This window comes from Megalobrama amblycephala, linkage group LG13, assembly GCF_018812025.1.
Source record: "Megalobrama amblycephala isolate DHTTF-2021 linkage group LG13, ASM1881202v1, whole genome shotgun sequence".
NCBI lineage: Eukaryota > Metazoa > Chordata > Actinopteri > Cypriniformes > Xenocyprididae > Megalobrama > Megalobrama amblycephala.
In genome coordinates, this window is record NC_063056.1 from 2753323 (window position 1) to 2776309 (window position 22987).

At 36.0% G+C, this 22987-nt stretch overlaps 1 protein-coding gene across 1 annotated transcript; it reads right to left on the reverse strand.

Annotated features, from left to right (window-relative positions):
* Positions 1-394: 394 nt before the first annotated feature.
* Positions 395-22165, reverse strand: csf3r (colony stimulating factor 3 receptor (granulocyte)). The gene is made up of 16 exons (XM_048152774.1): positions 21923-22165; positions 21456-21521; positions 20000-20302; positions 17717-17846; positions 16314-16480; positions 15106-15263; positions 14849-15008; positions 13848-13912; positions 10270-10468; positions 9294-9482; positions 7753-7851; positions 7464-7610; positions 7230-7364; positions 6937-7033; positions 6611-6692; positions 395-3532 (listed from the first exon to the last, which is right to left on the reverse strand). Exons 2-16 carry the CDS (start codon positions 21508-21510, stop codon positions 3050-3052), a joined length of 2469 nt encoding a protein of 822 aa, XP_048008731.1. The 5' UTR covers positions 21511-21521; positions 21923-22165; the 3' UTR covers positions 395-3049.
* Positions 22166-22987: the final 822 nt, after the last annotated feature.

Here is a 22987-nt window from a genome sequence, read left to right on the forward strand (position 1 = left end):
CAAACGCGGAAAGACGTCAATATGCACAATTTTTCAAGTTTAACTCCACCGAGGTTAATCTTCTAACTCCTGACTGCTTTGTCGGACAAAATGGCGGATGCGGCGTTCTGATTGGTTAGATCGCTTGTCAATCAAACTCCCCAAGCGCTCTTTGATGACGTGGCTGATTACGTTTCTGGTGATAATCTGTCAATCATCGCCCTGACAATGTAATTGGTCCGAACAGTTTCTGTTCGGGCATAATTACTCCTCTACGGATCGAGTCCAGACCATAGACTGTAAAAAGGTCCAGACCGAACTCCCCGACCTCAAAATGTTGTGGGCGGGGCTAAGTTCGGCTGGCATCCAGGCTAGTTGTATCCCAGCAGCACTTTTAAAAAGAGTCTGTAAACAGTTTCAGCAGAGCTGTTTATTTTTCAAATAAACTTTACATACTGAAAAATGGACCAACATACATTTCAGTATAAAATTAGGAATGGCCAAATCATGCAAGTCTTTTATTTTGTCCTTCCAGAGGAAGTGCTGTTACATTGCCAGATGCAACCACAATTTGTACTCTTTTAAAATGTTGAAATGCATATAAAATACTGAACTCAAAGCACCATACAGACAAGAGGTGAATGTATACAAAACGTGTCAAACATCAGGTAACATTAATTATGACGTAAATGAACATAGCATTCATCACTTTCTTTTTTGCCTTTCTTTTCTTTCTTAGATTGTCTCTTTAAAAAAACAAAAAAAAACAAAAACATACAAATCAGACATATTTGTGGTCCTTTTCTAATAGTACATCAATTCAAAATTCAAATATATATTCAATACAAAATATACAGCCACAAAAGTAAAAAAAAAAAAAGATTTTTTTTGTTTTTTTGTCTTATTTACTCTGACAGTGACTCAAGCATCTCTCCATCAACACTGTAAAAATACTGGATATTATAGCATTACTCTTAATATTAGTAAAAAAAAAAAAAAAAAAAAAAAAGCTGCTGAAATTTACTGCATTTTCTCAAAGTTAAGAACACAAGAATAGACAGTTTTGTTTATGTAAATTCATAAAAAAGTAGGCAAAAAGTACCCGGATGACCTATTTCCTCTGGCGAGATTCTGAAGTGTTCATTTGATGGACACTTTACTATCCCATGAGGCCACGGGAGAGGATTTGTGAATGGCAGTGAAGTGATGCAACTGATGCTAGTAGGTCACATGATAGGCGAATGTACAGTATATGTCCAGATTACACTCATACTACAAACACTCATACTATATAGAACATTCATTTTTAGTGGTCGTGAAGTAATTACTTCTTCAAAATAAGTACCTACTCAAGAGAGTATGTGATTTCGGACGCAGCCTATGTGATTTCTCTTACAAGTTTCACATATAGACCAGGCAGTGACTGCTGATTGGCTCTTGTATTTGGAAGGCGGGGCTTACTTAATTAGAGCTGCCATATTGAAGGTTCTTCTTTCTCCTTTTTGTTGAAGCGTTCTGTTTAATCAATATACAGTCCCTGGCAATATTAAAGACAGTTCATATAATGAACTGAGTGGTCCTATTAGTCTCAGATATTCTACAAATACTTCATGTATTAGAATGAGTTCAACGTTTCCTCAGTCTGAACCGATCAGAGTGGAACATTGCATATCAAAGTTGATTAAATATTTTAGTCAACTGGTGGCATTAATATACATTATTATACCATACTGTTCAAAAGTTTGGTGTCAGTGAGATTTTTTTAAAAGAAATTCATAAAAATTATATATATATTTTTTGCTTTAAATTGATCAGAAGTGACAGTAAAAACATTGATCACATTGATCGGTTTCCACAAAAATATTGATGATAATAATAATAATCAGAAATGTTTTCTGGAGCAGCTAATCATCATATCAGGATGATTTCTGAAGGATCATGTGACACTGAAGACTGGAGTAATGATGCTGAAAATACAGCAAAATATATTCAAATTGAAAACGGTTACATTTTTCACAATATTACTGTTTTTACTGTATTTTTGATCAAATAAATGCAGCTTTGGTGAGCAGAAGAGAAATCTTACCAACCCCAAACTTTTGAACGGTAATGTATACTGTGCATATGTGTATACAGGGAAAATTAATTGTGCAGTTATGATGAATGTTGAGTTATTCTGACATATGACATGACATAATATCACTGCTCGTGGCAGGATCACATTGCAAAAATATCTAATACTGTACATATCTGATTTTTTTTCCATACTTGACAGTGGTCCAGTTATTTGAGGGAAAACAATCAGGTTTGGACCACATACAGCCTCGGTGTGAACGTAGCCTTTTTGGCAACTCAAGCTCATTGGGAAAACGTACCTGTGGCGACATTTCTACACAATATTTCTTGCACTTTTCGCAACACTTTGAAAGTGAAATGTCCAGTAAGTGGCACTAATAGCATGTTTAGTTTTATCCAGAAAAGAATAACGTGAATCTGAAAACGTTTTATTGTTTTGGTTGTTGCACGTATCGCTGCAGTTTTGAATTGAAATGTCAGGTAAGTGGTGCTAAAAGGTAATGCAAAGGAAAATTAAAATAATGCACCACCTACACTAAAAACATTTGACATAAACATAAAAACATGACATAAAACATTTTAGCTGCTTTTGTGCTCTTTTATCATGACTCTTCCCTTCACGAGTGTATGAGGTGAGCAAGTTTACTGCAGCAGAAAACACACACATATGGAGCTGCTTATGTGATGCAAACATCAAAATGTATTCGTTTACAAATCATGCACTACTGTAAAAGTGTTTTGGGGTCATAACATAGTATTGTGCAAGAAACTGCACAAAAATAAATCTTTATTATCCGATAATCTACCCCTGTAATAATTTTGTGTCAAAAGGAATAAAAGCTGTTGCTGTTTTACTGTCTCTTTTCAACTGGAAACTGCAGTGATTTCTATCTATGAGTTTTGCAAAAATGTTGAAAGAGACGCATTTTTCCAATGAGCCTGTGTTGCTTTTTGGCGCCCCTGCATGATGTTTCTATATATACTCAAATTCAGATTAGTTATGATCGGTATCCCTCGTCTCTAACAATCTGAGCATAGGGAATTCTTCCCAAAGTTCTTCACTCTCCTCACTTTCAGTGGAATTCCGAGGGAATGCAGTGAAGTGTTTCACTTTAGTAACACCCCTGACTAGTGGCACATTCTCGTATGGCGGGGGGCTGCCAGGCTCGTCCCCCCCTAACAGCGGCTGTGTGGAATCGGAGCGTACGTAGGCTGGCAGAGGGGCCGAATGGCTTTGATACGGACCACCGAAAACAACAGTGGCGTAAGGGATGGAGTCCCTGTCACTCTCCGAGTTGTAACTGCTGCAGGCCTGGAAAGAGTTGTGACTCTCATCATGGCTGTAGATATCATGTGACCACTGGCTCTCCTTGACGTAGTCACTCTTGAACAGCTCTTTCTCAGACTGATCAAGAAGACTGAAGTGGGACAGATACACCAACACAGGGTCCTTGTCTTCTTCATAGGGAGGCATGCCCTTGGACAAAAAACAAAAATTTATTTGAACAGTTTGATTAACTATTTCTAATTGACATTTTTTTTTTTTCTTCATATATTCAGTACTGGGACTTCAGTACAGTACTTTTTTTCTACTGGATAACATATTTTAGTAATCATCATAAATTAGGTATCATTGGAAAGCGTAAACGCTCAAAATTCATCCTTTGAAAACCATTTTGAAATTGGACATCGCATTACCATGGAATCGGTACTTTACATCCTTTTCATGGACTCCTCCCCCTAGTAGGAGGTCTCGTTTCAAATTTTACAAAAAGTGCTGCATTATTCTAGAATCAAATCTTTTTCTAATCTTGACAAACACATATCCTTGAAAGATCTGAGACTCAAGGTTCCATATTTGGCTGGCTTTTTTGTACAGGAAAACGCATAAAAACAATTCAGCAGAATGTGGGTGTTACTTGTTGGCCATTTTTGTTAAAGCGGCAAAACAAAATCTCACAGGAACCTCAATTTTTATGACATCAGCTACTCCAAATCTGGAACACAACCTGGCTAGACATATTAGATTGATTTGATTTTATAGCAACTTTAGTATCAAATAAGTACGTTTGTTTTACAGTAAACTTAAAGGGTTAGTTTACCCTAAAATGAAAATGATCCCATGATTTACTCACCCTCTAGCCATTCTAAATGTATATGACTATCTTCTTTCAGACGAACACAATATAAGTTATATTAAAAAAATATCCTGACTCTTCTCAAACGGCGCTCTTGATTTTGAAGCCCAAAAAAGTGTATCCATCCATCATAAAAGTAATCCATACGACTCCAGGGGGGTAATAAAGGCCTTCTGAAGTGAAGCGATGCATTTTTGTAAAAAAAATAAATAAATAAAATCCATATTTATACCTTTATAAACTACAAACCCGATTCCAAAAAAGTTGGGACAAGGCCTTGTTTACCACTGTGTGGCATCCCCTCTTCTTTTTATAACAGTCTGCAAACGTCTGGGGACTGAGGAGACAAGTTGCTCAAGTTTAGGAATAGGAATGTTGTCCCATTCTTGTCTAATACAAGCTTCTAGTTGCTCAACTGTCTTAGGTCTTCTTTGTCGCATCTTCCTCTTTATGATGCGCCAAATGTTTTCTATGGGTGAAAGATCTGGACTGCAGGCTGGCCATTTCAGTACCCGGATCCTTCTTCTACGCAGCCATGATGTTGTAATTGATGCAGTATGTGGTCTGGCATTGTCATGTTGGAAAATGCAAGGTCTTCCCTGAAAGAGACGACGTCTGGATGGGAGCATATGTTGTTCTAGAGCTTGGATATACCTTTCAGCATTGATGGTGCCTTTCCAGATGTGTAAGCTGCCCATGCCACACGCACTCATGCAACCCCATACCATCAGAGATGCAGGCTTCTGAACTGAGCGCTGATAACAACTTGGGTTGTCCTTGTCCTCTTTAGTCCGGATGACATGGCGTCCCAGTTTTCCAAAAAGAACTTCAAATTTTGATTCGTCTGTCCACAGAACAGTTTTACACTTTGCCACAGTCCATTTTAAATGAGTCTTGGCCCAGAGAAAACGCCTGCGCTTCTGGATCATGTTTAGATATGGCTTCTTTTTTGACCTATAGAGTTTTAGCCGGCAACGGCGAATGGCACGGTGGATTGTGTTCACCGACAATGTTTTCTGGAAGTATTCCTGAGCCCATGTTGTGATTTCCATTACAGTAGCATTCCTGTATGTGATGCAGTGCCGTCTAAGGGCAGGAAGATCACGGGCATCCAGTATGGTTTTCCGGCCTTGACCCTTACGCACAGAGATTGTTCCAGATTCTCTGAATCTTTGGATGATATTATGCACCGTAGATGATGATAACTTCAAACTCTTTGCAATTTTTCTCTGAGAAACTTCTTTCTGATATTGATCCACTATTTTTCACCGCAGCATTGGGGGAATTGGTGATCCTCTGCCCATCTTGACTTCTGAGAGACACTGCCACTCTGAGAGGCTCTTTTTATACCCAATCATGTTGCCAATTGACCTAATAAATTGCAAATTGGTCCTCCAGCTGTTCCTTATATGTTTGCTACCTGTCCCAACTTTTTTGGAATGTGTAGCTCTCCAAAATGAGCCAATATTTGGCATGACATTTCAAAATGTCTCACTTTCAACATTTGATATGTTATCTATATTCTATTGTGAATAAAATATAAGTTTATGAGATTTGTAAATTATTGCATTCCTTTTTTATTCACAATTTGTACAGTGTCCCAACTTTTTTGGAATCGGTTTGTATAATCACTGGCTTCTGGCAGACGGCCGTACGCAAAAGTCTAGTTCCGGGGGAGGAGTGACCTCTGACCCGACGCATGATATACTGACAAACACAGAAGCACAGAGCAAAACAAAACACCGGTCATGAATGAGAAAAGTCTAAAATGAGAATTTTTAAATAGAAATGTCAGAGGATTTCTATATATAAGAGAAGACTAGCTTTAGTTCGTTACCCAGCTCTATTAGTTTGGACCGTGAGAGGCGTCTAAGCTTACGCTACTCCTACATCATCCGTGGGGTCAGAGGTCACTCTTCCCCTGGAAGCCAGTTATGTCTTATATCTTACAAAACCCCATTGCTTCACTTCAGAAGGCCTTTATTAACCCTCTGGAGTCGTATGGATTATTTTTATAATGGATGGATGTGCTTTTTTGGGCTTCAAAATCTTGAGTCAAATTCACTCCCATTATAAAGCTTGGAAGAGCCAAGATTTTATTTTAATATAACTCTGATTGTGTTTGTCTGAAACAAGATAGGCATATACACCTAGGATGGCTTGAGGGTGAGTAAATCATGGGGTAATTTTCATTTTTAAGGGGAAATATCTCTTTAAACCTCTAGAACTTTTTTACCCTTTCATTTTTTTAAGTGCAATAATCTGCTGAGTGTCTTCTTTAAAAAGAAATCTTAGTTCTGTGTTCCAAAGCAATCATTAATTACAACCACATAAGTTCGGATTTTCATGTCAGTGCTCATGACAGTTAACAGGTTAATTAGTCAAATTATAAATTATACTCAGTCGATCAAACATACCTGCAGTGAGTCAGTGGTGGTCCACTTCTTAATACTGCTGTTGGCGGGATCGGGAATTATAGGCCACAAACACATCTTCACCCTATGACAACCAGACATTAGTAAGTTATATTACTAGAACACTGTAAAAATGATTTCTAGAAGTTGTAAATAAAGATTATAGGAGTATGTTTTACAAGAAAATACTCTTTCAGTCTTTCTACTTCAAAATGCCACATTTAGTTCAGTGTATTACTTGCAGTTACTTTGTAATTAATTGTAATATTTTTTTTTTTTTTTCCAGTGTACTGGCCTCGCACAATAATAATGAGGCTGCGTATGCTCACCGTTCATTTTTCCCCAAACAGGTAAACACAACAATGATGATGAGAAGTGATAACCCAATGCATGCTGGGATAACAAAGAGCACCATTCCAATGCCATCTGAAAAACATTTTCAATAATCAGTCAAATCAATCATTTTAAATCAATGCTTTAAAATCAACATGCCAGGTGTCGTATGTTAAGGAGAGCATTCATATTACGCTCATGCATGACTAAATGTACTTAGAGATTATCGTTTGTAAATATATATATATATATATATATATAATTGAACAGTATGGCCATAAATATTCACCAATACGTCCAGTTGTCAGGCTCTGAACTGATCCGTTTGAACTTCCACCCATTGTATGAACCGCTACAAAGGTATAATATTTGGTAAGTGGTTGAAGATCTTTCACCATATAGCTGGTTGTCTCAGTCCATATAACTTGAAAAAGGATAGAAACATTGTGGTTAATAAAATAACTATTCAAAAATCTGCTACCATCCAAAAATCTGCTATCAACTTCTCTAAATCCTTGAATACCTTGGACATTATCCGTATCATTCCAAAAGTAAATAGTATATCCTTCAATGATCCCATTTGTCTCATTAAGGGGAATTTCATCCCAGCGAAGTTTGACCTGTGAATAACGGATATCCACAACCTTCAACTCTGGTGCTGCAGAGGGTGCTGTGAGAAAATATGAAACATTTGTCAGCATGCTAAAATTATACATCTAGCAAAATCTGAGCCCACTAGATGGAAGCATTGTATCATTATCCAGAGTTTATAGAAAGCCCTCAGATATCCACTACTTTCATACACTACACACCTTTCTGACGGCTGTATGCCATTAAGGTAAGAGGACGTCCAAACCCGTCAACATATTTGGGATAAACGGAGATCTCATAGGGCTTGAAAGCCTTTAACCCTGAAATAAAACAGCCATGATTAGATTTGCATGCACTTTGTCTGCAACAAATAAGAATATATTAAGATTAAGTACCAAAAAGGTTATTTTATTGGGTTTTAAAGTATATTTTTAAGTGACTTAGCACCTTTAATCTTTTTTTCTGAACCACATTTAATTTGACACTACCATTCAAAAGATGTGATTTAGTAAGATAATACTTTTATTCAGCAAGATGTCACAATGCAGGCACAGGAGAAGCAGTAGAAACAACAACAACAATTAGGAAAGCAATCTAGAAGGTTATGTTCATTAACATAACCTTTTATTTACACTGCACACGTCTGCGGCACGCCACGGCTCCGGCGAGGTTTTGTTCCGTCCTCTACGCGGTGTCAACTCACACCAGAAGCATTTCTGCTGGATTCGGGAGACCACGAGATTTGCCTGTCCGACCTTGTTTTCCTTGATTTTTCATGTTTTTAAAAGCCAAATGGTCATATTTTGTCCAGTTCAATTGTGTTTATTGATATGCCCTACTTTATTTTGCTGTAGCTTACAGACAAAGTTAACACACTTAAAAGTCCAGTTATGGACGACAAGGATAAAAGATTTTCAAGTTTTTCAACTTTGAATCTCTTGTCGTCAATTTCTTGCCTCCAAGTGATGTGAAATATGTGCAGGCGTTTACACAGGGGGATTATTTTGACATTATTTTGTATTTGAGCTGCGTGGCTTGGATGCAGCGTCCGTCAAAAATAGACTTGCCGCCTATCTTTAGCAAAGCGGCACCGCAAACCGCTTCTGGGACGCTTCTGAAACACGCTGCAGCACGTCTGGTGTAAACACAAGCACTGACTAGAGTGGCCGCTGACTGACGCATGCAGTGTAAATAAGAGGTGAAGACACACAGGGGAAAGAGAAGAACCAAACAAGACTCAGGTAAACATAATCAATTAATCAATGAGTGACCATAGAAACCAAAGGAACACAGGAAAACCACGAAACGAAACAGAACAGAATCGTGACTTAAGGACACATTCATTTGATAAAAAATTACATGTATAATAATATTACAAAGATTTCTATTTCAAATAAATTCTGTTCTTTTGAACTTTCTATTCATCAAAAATTTGTAAACATTATTATTGATGCAATTTTTAACATTTATTAATAATTTAGCTCCATTGATAATTTATAGTAATTTTGCAGCAAATTAGCTTATTAGAATGATTTCTGAAGGATCATGTGATCCCAATGATGCTGAAAATTCAGCTTTGATCACAGGAATAAATATATATTCACATAGGAAACTGCTATTTTAAACTGTAATAAGATTTCAACACTTTTACTGTATTTTGATCAAATAAATGCAGCCTTTAAAAAAACATGATTAATCCAAACTTCTGACCAGTTGTTTATATATAATTATTGATTTTATGATTTATAATAATAATAAATACCTGTTAATATGGTACTGGAGCTGTTTTTGTCCACCAGAATGAAGGACAGAGGAGCTGCCGGCATCTCACACAGAGATCTCCACTCCAGCACGTATCCCGTGACACTGGAGGACACCGGGCTTTCCCACGTCAGGAGCACAGACGTCTCTGACTGGGGATGCACATCGAAATTAGACACAGAGTCCAGCCCTAAAACGAGACAAGAAGAAGTCATCAAACATCATCATTTCATTGGGAATACAGTCTGTCAGGAATAAGGGTCCCACTTTATATTAAGTGTATATTATTAAACCCGCTAATAATGCAGGTCCATGCAAATAAAAACAACATGTGCAGAATCTTTTTTACTGAAAATTTTCATCACAGGTTCCTCACTTTAAGTGGTCAGTTTTTGTGTATTTTCAGTGTGAGTAAACATTAGTTCCTGGGTATCAACACATGTTCCAGACCCTTTCTGATAACACTTTACAATAAGGTTTCATTTGTTAACTGCTTGGTATTTGCATGGTGTCTTTTAAAGTATGTGAGTTGCACAATAAAATAAAGTCAAACTTAGTGAATCCTGGGGAGCCATAATGTGCTAAATGAGATGATTGAATATACGTTCAGGTGTATTTTGCAAACATTTGTTCCATCCATAGCTTGAATATGAAATAGTTTGAATAATAAGTATCCACCCTCTTACTCATATTTAAGCACAATGCGGTAGGCATGAACAATAATGCTTTAAAATAATAATAATAGTCACAGAAACTGCAGAGTAGTTACAATTGTAGTTACAATATTGCAATTATGGTGTGTACTTACAAAAGTAGTACTGTAACTACAGATAGATCATGCAGTAAATTTAAATGTACGTACAATGTAAATACATGTAGGTACAGAGTTAGTACATTGTATTAAATGCTTAATTTGCCATGTAAGTATATAGTTGTTAAGGCCACTTAATATAAAGTGAGACCGAAATAAGTAATACCTTTCTTCCGATACACTGGTACTTCAGTAGGCATCGAGCTCCCCTTTGCATTAGTGGCTCTCAGGTAGACCTTTTTAATCCGCTTGGTGAGATTGAAAAAGCAGTGGCTTTCTTGAGTTACACACAAAGTCATTTTAGGTTCCTTTGATTCAACAGTGTATGTCAAGTTCCAGCCATTGGCACGAAATTTTTGTGAGGGCTAAAATGAGATGAGGCAGTGGTTAAAGGGAAGTTTTAGGTTAAATACATCTGTGACATGCTGTCAGTTATCACAGAAAACAAGTAAAAACAATCAATACTTTTGCTTCATGACCCTTCTTAGTATCCTTGCATGTGAAAGTTACCAGGTTTGCAGCATTGCATGATCATGGCATGAGTTGCAACACTGGACGTAACTTAATATTTACTTAACTGATTTATCCTGCTGCAGTGCTTTGTCCCATAAACTTCCATTGCTAGTGTATGAGGTATGTTTTTTTTTTTCAAAATGATTCACTATGCGGTCCACAGAGTTTCACTAATAACATTCATTAACATGACCTCCACAAATGTGAATGAACATCAGAGATCTTTCAATCACTAACTGACTCAGTGGCGCCAATTCGGCAAAAAGCCAAGGTATAGTGAACTAAAAGTTTCATGATGTAGAAAAACATTTGGTGAAAAACAAACACTTTTATTTTAATTAAAAAAAGAAGAAATAAAAATACCACTATAACCAGTAGATGGCGGCAGAGGAGCTCTTTCCACTCCTTAATAGAATTTTTTTTCACATGCTTTGCTTTTCAATTTATTTTTAGATATTAGTCATTTGTAATTTTTTGTTTATTTTTTTCTCACTTTTTGTAATAAAGTATGAAGTATATATTTGTAGGAAAGGTCACAAATTCTACTGTGAAATGAAAACTTTTTTTTTTTTCAAATTGCGAATGAAATTAGACAGCGAGTAAAGAGCGCTTCTTTTATAATCACTGAAGCTGTCAGTCAGTACAGTACGAGAACTCCCGTTTTAATCAATGAATCTGACTAAAGCCGCATTTCCACAGGAACTTTACCCAGGAACTAGGGACTTTGGGATGGTACTCGGTGTGTTTTGTCCGCAGGGAGCAGTGTCTAAGTGAAGTTCCGGGTAAAAATTTCCCCCTCAGAAAGTCCCTGCTCACGAGGTAGTACTTTTTCAAAGTTCAGGAACTTTCAGGGGAGGGACTTGCGTGCTGAACATGCTGATTGGTTGAGTTCACGCCTGTTGCGGTGCATGCAGTAAGAGTTGTTTGCTATTCAAATGAACAATGGAGATTAAAAAAAATCAACCGATCGACCAACAATGAGGTTCAGGCTTCACAACCCGAATTCCGGAAAAGTTGGGACGTTTTTTAAATTTGAATAAAATTAAAACTAAAAGACTTTCAAATCACATGAGCCAATATTTTATTCACAATAGAACATAGATAACATAACAAATGTTTAAACTGAGAAATTTTACAATTTTATGCACAAAATGAGCTCATTTCAAATGTGATGCCTGCTACAGGTCTCAAAATAGTTGGGACGGGGGCATGTTTACCATGGTGTAGCATCTCCTCTTCTTTTCAAAACAGTTTGAAGACATCTGGGTGTCGAGGTTCTTGCCTGATATAGGTTTTTAGCTGCTGAAGAGTTTGTGGTTGTCTTTGATGTATTTTTCCTTTAATGTTGCTCTAAAACCTTTTATATACCTTTCAGCATTCATAGTGCCTTCCAAAACATGCAAGCTGCCCATATGCACTTATGCACCCCCATACCATCAGAGATGCTGGCTTTTGAACTGAACGCTGATAACACGCTGGACGGTTTAGCCCGGAGGACACGACGTCCGTGATTTCCAACAAGAATGTCAAATTTGGACTCAACTGACCATAGAACACTTTTCCACTTTAAAACAGTCTGCTGAAAGTTTTATAAAGGTTTTAGAGCAACATTAAACAAAAAACTACATCAAAGACAACCACAAACTCTTCAGCAGCTGGAAACCTATATCACACTCTAAAAAATGCTGGGTTAAAAACAACCCAAGTTGGGTTGAAAATGGACAAACCCAGCGATTGGGTTGTTTTAACCCAGCGGTTGGGTTAAATGTTTGCCCAACCTGCTGGGTAGTTTTATTTAAACCAACTATTGTTTAAAAAATGCTATATGGCTAGCTTAAAATGAACCCAAAATAGTTGGGAAATTAAAAACCAGATGCAATTAGAGGCAACATTAATAGACAAAAGGTGAATGTTTATTAATAAGCTTTAATATTTTATTAATATAAGTTTAATAGTTTATTAATATACATTTATTAATAAGCAATTTAATAAATGTTTATTGTTTAATAATTATTCATTGAACATTAATAAATGTTCATTTCCAACATACTTTGGGTTAATTTTAATTAAGCAATACAGTAATTTTTAAACAATAGTTGAGTTAAATAAAACTACCCAGCAGGTTGGCCAAACATTTAACCCTACCGCTGGGTTAAAACAACCCAATTGCTGGGTTTGTCCATTTTCAACCCAACTTGGGTTGTTTTTAACCCAGCATTTTTTAGAGTGCAGGCAAGAATGGGATCAAATTCCAACACCAGAACTCCAGAAACTCATAACCTTGATACCCAGACATCTTCAAACTGTTTTAAGAAGAAGAGGAGATGCTACACCATGGTAAACATGTCCCCGTCCCAACTGTTTTGAGACCTGTAGCAGGCATCACATTTGAAATGGGCTCATTTTATGCATAATTGTAAAATTTCTCAGTTTAAACATTTGTCATGTTATCTACGTTCTATTGTGAATAAAATATTGTCTCATGTGATTTGAAAGTCTTTTAGTTTTCATTTTATTCAAATTAAAAATACATCCCAACTTTTCCGCAATTCGGGTTGTAATACGCTTATATGCAGAAGACGAAATCCAGCAGGAAATATAAAGTCGTGCACAGTCCTACATCACTGCACTAATGTTCATGGTACTTTAGACCACAATAGAAATGCACAGCAAATAGTTCCAGATAATTTCAGTGGAAATGAGGCTTAAACTTCACAGTAAATCTTTTATTTAAATCATGTCTCCGCTTTGTGTGCATATAAAACATAGTAAACTTCTGCTTAAACTTAAACATAAACTCATACAGCATTTTGAGAGAAACTGAGTGGATTCTCACTACCGATAACTTAAACACCTCTGATTGGTCATTATTTTCAACAGAAATGGTTGCGATTGGCTACAATACTCAACGCTGCAAAAAGACATTGTAAATAGACACATTTGCTGCGCTGTTAAACTTATAACGCACAAATATAACAACCAGATCACTTTAATTTATTTGCTTTTCTGTTTTATTAAATACAATTTATATGTTACACATAGTAATTTAACACTGTTAATCCTGCAATAAAAATATATCACTTTGCATTGACCTGACCAGGCAGCCGCCACACCCTGCCATACCCAACTGACGCCCCACTAGTCACGTGTGTGAATACATACACTAAATAATATAACATTTGAGAGAGATCCTTCTCCATGTTGTGTTAAGACTGTCAGAAGGACTCTTACCTTCCAGAAGAGCTGAGCGGCCTGATCATTCAGTTTGAGCCATGTGTCCAGATTTCCAGTCGGAGCTGAAAAAAACAACAACCAGTTCTGAGTGTCGCATTACAGCAAATAATTTTACACAGATAATTGTGTTCTTGTTCTTTAGTAGAAGATTTTAAGTCATACCACAAAGAGGTAAATACACAGTAGTGGCCAAAAATAATGTCCGGTCTAAGGAAATTGACATCTTCACCATTTATTCAAACATTATTAAAGAATTGTTAAAAAAGCATATTGCATAGTCGTGCTCAATTGTTTTATTTGTGATAACACAATGAAACATTAAATTATGCGACATAATTTTTGGCCAGGCTGTCATACAAAGAAATTATGAACATTTGCATAAACAAGAGAGAACCTACAAAATATTAATAATTAATTATGTTATAGTCAATGTATGTTTTTTTTCCCCTGTCAGCCTTTTGTTTGTTTGTTTTTTCTAATAATTTTTTACATAGTAAAATAAAACCTGTAGCTGTACTTTTTTTTTTTTTTTCCAAATAATTTTGTCAGATAAATACCTTAATCAAGTTTAGTGTTTGTCCTTCCCTCATATTTAAAATGCTTAAAAATCTATAAAATTTTCCTCATATTTTGATGGTATAATTGAACTTGCAGGGTCATTAAAGACAAATATCACTTTTGCCCACTTCTGTAGCAGCGTTGTGCTGTAGATTCACAGCAATCACTGTTGTATTGTCTATTACAGTAATATCTTGTATATTAACACAGTATTGTACTGTACACAGTATATTTTGGTCATCATAGTTTCCCAGGATGCACAGCGACATGAATAAATTTTGCTATTGCATTTTCGAAGGCAACACCAATCACCACACACAATTATTCCACAAGGCAGTACAGTAAGGTAATTATAATAATAATTATTATTTGTACAGTCATTTGCAAAAATCTGAATACAGTATTTTATTACTAGATAGTGAACACATAAAGCTTGTTACCCCTCATAAGTGTGGTGGCTGATTTCGGATCACTCCATTCACTCCATTCACTCCATACTTTCTCTCCATACTTCATTCTTATTGTGGTGCTGTAATTTGTCCCATGAAGGAGGCCACACAGATTCATCCTTTTTTCTTCTTGTTCTCTGAAGGTGACATTCTATAATAGAAGGAATATTTAAGACACTTTTTTGGATAACTTGCAGACTGTCTCAGCTTTTAGACAAACAATATTATCATGAAAAGCAATCACTTACAAACTCTTTGTCGAACTGGTTATTCAATGTTTTCAATCTCAACTGTGCACTGAAGGTCACCTGCAACCATTTCTGAGACTCTGCAAGACTCCAGCTGATCTTTAAGCATCCAGACTTATATGGTTCAACCCTTGTAATATTAGGAGGTTTGAGCTTTGCTGTAATACAATACATGATTATTATTATTATTTATCACAACGCATACATTAGACAGACCTGATATTCTTCAGAACACAACCACTGATGTCATAACCTATTTTTGAATACAAGGAAGACTTTGAAAAGATAATTTTGAATGGTCTTCTTCAAAGTAAAAGTTTGACTGATACAGCCAGAAGCAGAATTGGCACGCCTGAAATTGACATTAATGATTAAAGATGTTAAATTAGAATTTGAAATGGAATGACATGAGGAGAATATCACTGAACTGCAATTCAAAGAACTTCTAATTTCAATAGTCCAACACAAGATTTCTGACAAAATAATAGTAATTAACTTTGGCTAAATATCCAAGCTCAGCATTTAAACAGTTGGGTTCAGTGTTTGCTGTGAAATAGTCCTGCAGCACACTATCAGAGGTTCCTCTGAATGAACCCCTCCACCTCCCCCAGCTCCACCTGCCTAGATCTGCTACAGGATTTATGTATGTCCTTTTATACATCATCAGTATATCTTACATGCTAGATCTAGTCAGCCAAGACCACATACTGTACATTAATATTGCCATATTCAATAACATGTTAAAACTATTCCAAGAGTTGTCATGACATTAAGACAATTTCAGACAACTTGATAAAACTAAATATTGACACCAACATTTAAATCTAATGATTATTTAGAAATACAAAGAAAATGTTCTATTTTCAAGTTTTCTATGAAGGTTGTTTCTGTCCTTACAAATGAAGTATACTATGGTGCGCTATGAAATATATACATTAAATCCAAATTTCTATAGATAACATTGTTTATTAGTATCATCTATTGTTTCTGGAAATATCCCATATGTTGTGTCTATGATAGCAAGTTTATGAGTACTGCATATAAAATAATAATAAAACCACATAAAACTATTTAAAATAACTTTTTTATTAAAGTTTAATTTGTACTGCTTTATACTCAAATTACTATTCAACATCCTTATATATCAATTCATATTTGGTCTATATGTTCACCAGTTAATAAAAAGAAATTCTGATTGCTCTTTTTACCTGTTTCCATAGGGATCCATTTCAGAGGAGCAGAGGTGGCATTTCCAAAGGCATTCACTGCTGTCACATAAACTTCCAACTCTAAAAATAAACTGTAAGAATCCCGTGGAATCAAGTAGAAATGCTTTCCAGGTGGGATCTCAAATTGTTTTTTTCCTGATCTGCTCCTGGAGAAATGGAAAATGTATAAAACATGTCACCACAACCATGTCACCAATTCAATTGAATTTATTCTAAACTACCATAAGAGTGAATCTCACAAAGTCACAATATCCAAGTCATATTTAACCCCCAAATCATGGGAAATGATACATTTTATTTTGCTGGCTCATAGTTACATTATTTTCAAGACAATAAAACACATTGCCCCCAATTCCTATTACTGTGATGTGATGCGAAACATTATTGTACACACTTCAGTGGGGGTTCTATATAGAACTCTTAAAGTTCTGGACTCGATGTACTTTATACCAAAAATGTTCTATAGAAGGAGAAATGTCTTAAATTATTGGCACGTTTAAAATTCAAACACTATGTGTACACACACAGGCGGCGCCAGTCAGCGTCTGTCCGTGGTGCCTAGATATGATTTAGGATGATATTCAAAATCACTTGTATTACTATGAATGGGCGAAAGTTCAATGCCCAAAAAGTCTGAATAAGTCCCGCCTTCTAAATAAAAGAACCAATCGCCAATCGGTAAAGTCATTGCGTCACTGCAGCTGCGGTAAGAAGCTGCCATTATGAGTGCACATGCACATTGGCTGGTCCATCCTGAATAAAAAAAAAAAGCTTTTGAAATGCTTTTTGAGCACAAGAAACTGCATTTCAGACAGTTGTCATCACATTTCATTGGTAATTCCAAATATGAAATTTAAGAATCATAAGAATTTTCATTTGAGAATTTGTTTTCCCCATGCTGCACTTGCATGACTAAAGTAGCTGCCGAGAGGCATTTCAAAGATGGCTGCCGAGTGAAATTACTTCATCATTATGCCATTTCTACATCATTGCACATACGCAGAAATTTCCAGTTTCTGTTTTCAATCCGATCAAGTTTTCATCAGTTGATTAGAATTAGAAGTTTTAATTTATACATCATGATAATATGTATTATACTTCCTTGTATTTATTCTGATTTAATAATAATAAGAGAATCAGCATTTAGGTAAACATAACAAAAACTCAAAATTAAAACACCTAGACACACTATGGTAAAGCAAATTGTGAAGGGAAATTTACTTAACTGTCATGAAACTGTCATGCAAAAACTTTGAATAATCCTAAAATTAGAGTTGTTTTCTTTATGTCTTTTCCCTCTTAATTTTAGAATGAATCATGACATCTGTGAGATTCATTAATAAACAAGCTACACTTTTGAAAATGTCAGCGGTAATTAGTACCTCAATGCATGAAGAGTATAACTTGTAGGAAGGCTGTTTGTTTCCTGACCAGGATCCCATTGACACAGGAGTCTGTGTGGCTGCGTTAAATTCAAAGCACAGCTCAGGTTTGTAGGAGTGGATGGAAGATCTTAAAAGATAAAAGGAAGATTAGAAGTCTGGTGAACTTTGGCCTGGAATGACAATGATGAACAGTCTTCAATATTAAATTTCTGAAAATGTCATATTCTTCAAATAAAATTTCTTGATGTGAATGTACAAACTGACCTTCAGAGCAGACATCATATTTAATTTGGTGTGAATAGAAACAAGGCTGTGAAAGATGGAAATACAGTCCATTTAAGATATGTTTTGTTGGATGAATGATCAGTACCAACATCAAAGCCTTGTTTTCATTCATATCAGATTAAATATGGAATGGACCCTGATTAAGCTCTATGAATATATTTATTAATTAGCAACATCATGGACCCCTTTCACAGACTGTGATGATGCGTTTTCACAGTTATCAACATTGCAAATCTAGTATTGTTTTTAATATATTATAAATATTATTTTTAACTCTTTCCCTGCCATTGACAAGATTTTCCATCATTTATGGCACAGCGCTTCCTGCCATTGACAAGTTTTTTTGGCAATCCATGTTTTCACTGTTATACGGTAGGGGGTGCTGTTACAAATCTTCTAAAATCGTACAGCATCTCCAGATCCCAAAACATGTGAAGAAGAAAATCAGTGTAAACCAGAGAGAAGGGTCTGTCTGCATTGCAAAGTATTACAAAAAACACACCCCTGTGAGTTACTCCAACTACTACAAGTTCCCTTTCGATTGGGAACCGCACTGTGTCCTAGGACGCTATGGGGAGCTCCTCCAGCATGACCGGTGTGTGAAGCATGTGTTCAAATGCTACAATGTCATTGGCCGACGACAGTCCATGATGTCACTATCAGTCTGAACGTGAGTTCAAAAGGGTGCCTGAAGTACACATCATCTGTTTCTTTTGTCTTCAGGATCTGTTTGTTTGCATACCTACGTGTGAAGGCATTCACTATGGAGTAACACCCAGCCAAGTGTTTCAGAATGTGTGTGCCTTCTTATCAGAGATATCGAGTTCCTGAGGACACACACGACTTGTGCATGTGTTTGGTTAGACAGGTATTCCTTCAGCATGATGGAGTGGGTATTTGTTCCCCATAGCGTCCTAGGATGCAGTGCAAGTTCCCATTCGAAAGGGAACATCTCAGGTTGAATGTAACCTTGGTTCCCTGAGAAGGGGAACGGGACACTGTGTCTCATTGCCATGCCTCGGGCCTGCCTGTTTACATCCCCTTCAGACAAAGAAGTTGATGACGTGTACTACAGATACCCTTTTGTACTCACGGTTACACTGACAGTGATAGTAATAGTAGTCATCGGCCAATGACATTGTCGCATTTGAACGTGCTTCAGACCCGGGTCACACTAGAGGCATTCCCCATAGCATCCTATAGCATCCTAGGATGTAGTGTCTCGTTCCCCTTCTCAGGGAACCATGGTTAAATTCGTAACCTGAGACGTTATGCCTTCTGCGAAGAAACAAGCATGGATGTAATTGACTCAATCTTTTGAAGTAAATTATTTTATGTTTTATGTATGAAATGTTTGTAAGGCTAACTGATGCTGGTAGGTCACACGACAGTAACAACATGTTACTTTCAAGTAAATTCAATTGTACTCAGTAAATTCAAATGTAGTACATATTCAGACAGTACACGATTTCAGATGCACTGAATTTCTGGGAATGGGAATGGTCCCACTTTATATTAGGTGGCCTTACCTACTATGTACTTACATCAAAAAATAAGTACAATGTACTTATTGGGTTCATATTGAATTGCAAAACACTTGTGCTGCTATTGAGGTGGATACGGGTAAGTTTAGGGATAGGTTTGGTGGTATGGATAGGTTTAAGGGTAGGGGTAAGGTGGGTCAACAGTGTAATTATAAATGTAATTACAGAAATTAATTACAGATGTAATTACATGCAGGTGTTTTTAAAAACATGTATGTACACACCAAGTGCATTGTATCAAATGATTAATTTAAATGCAAGTACATAGTAGTTAAGGCCACTTAATATAAAGTGGGTCCATGGTAATAGAAAAATTATATTTGCTGTCACCTCCCATTCACCACTACACAAGTTTACAGAAACTATGACGACTTCCGCTTCTGAGAACCCTGGAAATGTGAAAAGGGTCCATTATTAAAAAAAAAAAAAAAAAAAAAAAAAAGATCCTCACATCCCACTTTAACTCTCACTCCATCGGCTATTTGGCAGATATGATCCCCTACACACAGGACACAAGCGATGTCTGCCCCTGTGTGTGGTAGGCTGGGGATGAGTATGCCATATGTTCTGTTGCTCTCCTGGTAAGAGAGATTGCTGGGGGCATAATTGTTGTTAATCCGCCACGCCACACGAAAGTCTTTGCCTTTAGTCAGCAAGCAGTTGTCCTCGATGTAGCAGGACACTGATACGGGCGAGCCAGCGAGGACCACTGAGGCAGGAGTGTATACCTTAGCACACGATGATGCCTGAATCACTGCAGATAATAAAAGTATATTAGAGTTAGTGTTTTAAATCTTACTAACACAGTGCCAAAAAGTGATGTCCGGTCTTGGAAAATTGACATCTTCACTCTTCACCCTTCACAAAGATTTTGTAAGCATATTGCGTAATTGTGCTTGGAGTCGATTCTTTTATTTGTGATGATAACACATTGAAACTTTGTATCAAACATTAAATTGTTCCGACATTATTTTTGGCCAGGCTGTCATAAAAAAAGAAAAGAAAAAAGAAACCATGAACTCATGCAAAAACAAGAGAGAACCAACGTGAGATTTTGTTTTCATAGAAAACAAAACCTGAAATAAACCTGAAAATAAAACCTGTAGCTGTAATTTGCTCTTTTTTTGCCAAATAAATTTGTCAGATAAATATCTTAACCAAATTTAGTGTGTTGTTCTTCCCTCATATTTAAAATATTTAAAAAAATAAAATATTTTCCTGTCATTTTGATGGTTTAATCAAACTTGTAAGGTCATTAAAAACAAATATCCCCTCCGGACATCACTTTTGGACAATACTGTACATGAATTCAGGGAGAGAATTCAGGCTCTACACTGATACAGTTCACTAGTCTTGTGATTTAGCATTGCGTGACACATTCCCGACAACTAGCATATTTCAAAACGTGTGGGTTGTTGCATGACATCAGAGAAACTTTAACTTTGGTGTGTCTAAACAGACAAATGACATTATGCATTTGAAGCATATTTGAGATTGCAATAAAATGATTTACTGTATACCCAATGCTGTCATGTCAATACATTTTTATAGCATTTATTAACCGCTGTTAATGCTAGTAAAAAATACAGCTGTTCATTTTTTGTTCATTTTAGTTCGCAATTCATCAACTAATGTTAACAGATACAACTTTTCATTTTAATAATGTATTAGTAAATGTTGAAATTAACTAATAAATGCTGTAGAAGTATTGTTGATTGTTAGTCCATGTTAACAAATGTAGTTAACTAATGGTAAGAAATGACACATTGCAAAGTTTAACCCAATTTTTCTGTTTAAAGAACAATGCATTTAAAATAAATAAAGGAAAGAAAGGTTTAAAGTGATAGAAAAAGAACAGAAATTGTCTAATAATCATAAAGTAATGAGTAAAAAACATGTTGATTCACCTTTTAAGACATCAATATATATCCACAGCACAAGCATAAGCCAGACTGACTCCATGGTTATGATGACTGAAAGAAAAAGTGAAATCTTGTTACTATTTCAGAGAAGAGAAGTCCTCAAATTACAAAATCTTCAGTTTCTAACAGAAAATATAGAAAACCTAAGATAAGACAAAGATAAAAATGATTAAAAAAAAAGTACATAAAACCATTGTCTTTCACATAAAAAGAAACCATACAGTAACATCTTAGAATATTCTTATATATAATATAACATTATATAATGCTTCATTAAAGTACAATCATATGGTTAAAAAATGACTTTTATATGTTGTCATATATTCATATCTGAATGTACATGAACTGTTTAAAGTGTTATGTAATATTTATAAATGACTTATTAATGAAAGATATTCTAAAGCATTATCAGTTATTCTAATTAAGACGGTAAAGATGAATTCAATACATACTTTAAAGTGTTTAAAAGCATCTGTAAGTGGTGAAGGTCACATTTAAACTCGGGTGAAGTTACTTCCCAGCCAGGTCTGGAACTTCTCTGTAAAAAATGAAATAAAATAAAAGGAGTTTGAAATAAGCCTATCCAGCTGCCGTTCTGAGAACGATTTCTGTGCTCTGAGTGAGGAGTCACTGCTGTCAGTCCTTCCGTGGCATTTCATTCTTACCATCCTGAACCACAAGTGCAAACCGAAGGAGGAAATGTCAGGGTCTTGTGAAACCCCTGTACACGTGTCAGTTTCTGCTCCCACTTTTTACTTGTACTTATGAAAACTTTAACAGTTGAAATCAAATAACCATGTAGAAAAACTGCATCAATCATGGACTCATGAGCTATGAAACAAAGCACAGGGTCTCAAGATTTGTTTAACTTTTTTTAACTTGAAACATCATCTTAATAACATGGCACTCATGATGTGAGACAGCAAAAAAAATTGCATATGCCAATTTTAAAAAACAAAAAACACAGACTGAACATGTTCTGTGAGAAGAACCCATAAGTCCACTTTAGACAAACTGACAAACCCAGCAAAAGGGACTGATGTGTGCCATTGATAGACTTATGTGCAATGACATGCAAATTAAACAACTAATGTACATATCACAAGATGAAGACAAGCGAAGGCAGATTCAAAGTGGATTCAAGGTTTAATCCAAATGCAGGCGCAAAAACGTAGCAGTGTGTCCAACAGAAACACATACATCATGACAACTGATGACTGGCGGGTAACTAAGACAAAGACACTCATGTGACTGATGAAAACAAACTGAAGGTCCATGAAAACAGAAACTAAGAACAAACAAAACTGAGTGCATGTGACAGCAGTGGCCTAAAGTGATGTCCGGAGGGGATATTTATTTTTAATGACGAAACCATCAAAATGAGGAAAATATTTGGTCCCACTTTATATTAGGTGGCCATAACTACTATGTACTTGTATCAAAAAATAAGTACAATGTATTATTGTGTTCATATTGTTTTGCAAAACACTTTTGCTGCTATTAAGGTGGATATGGGT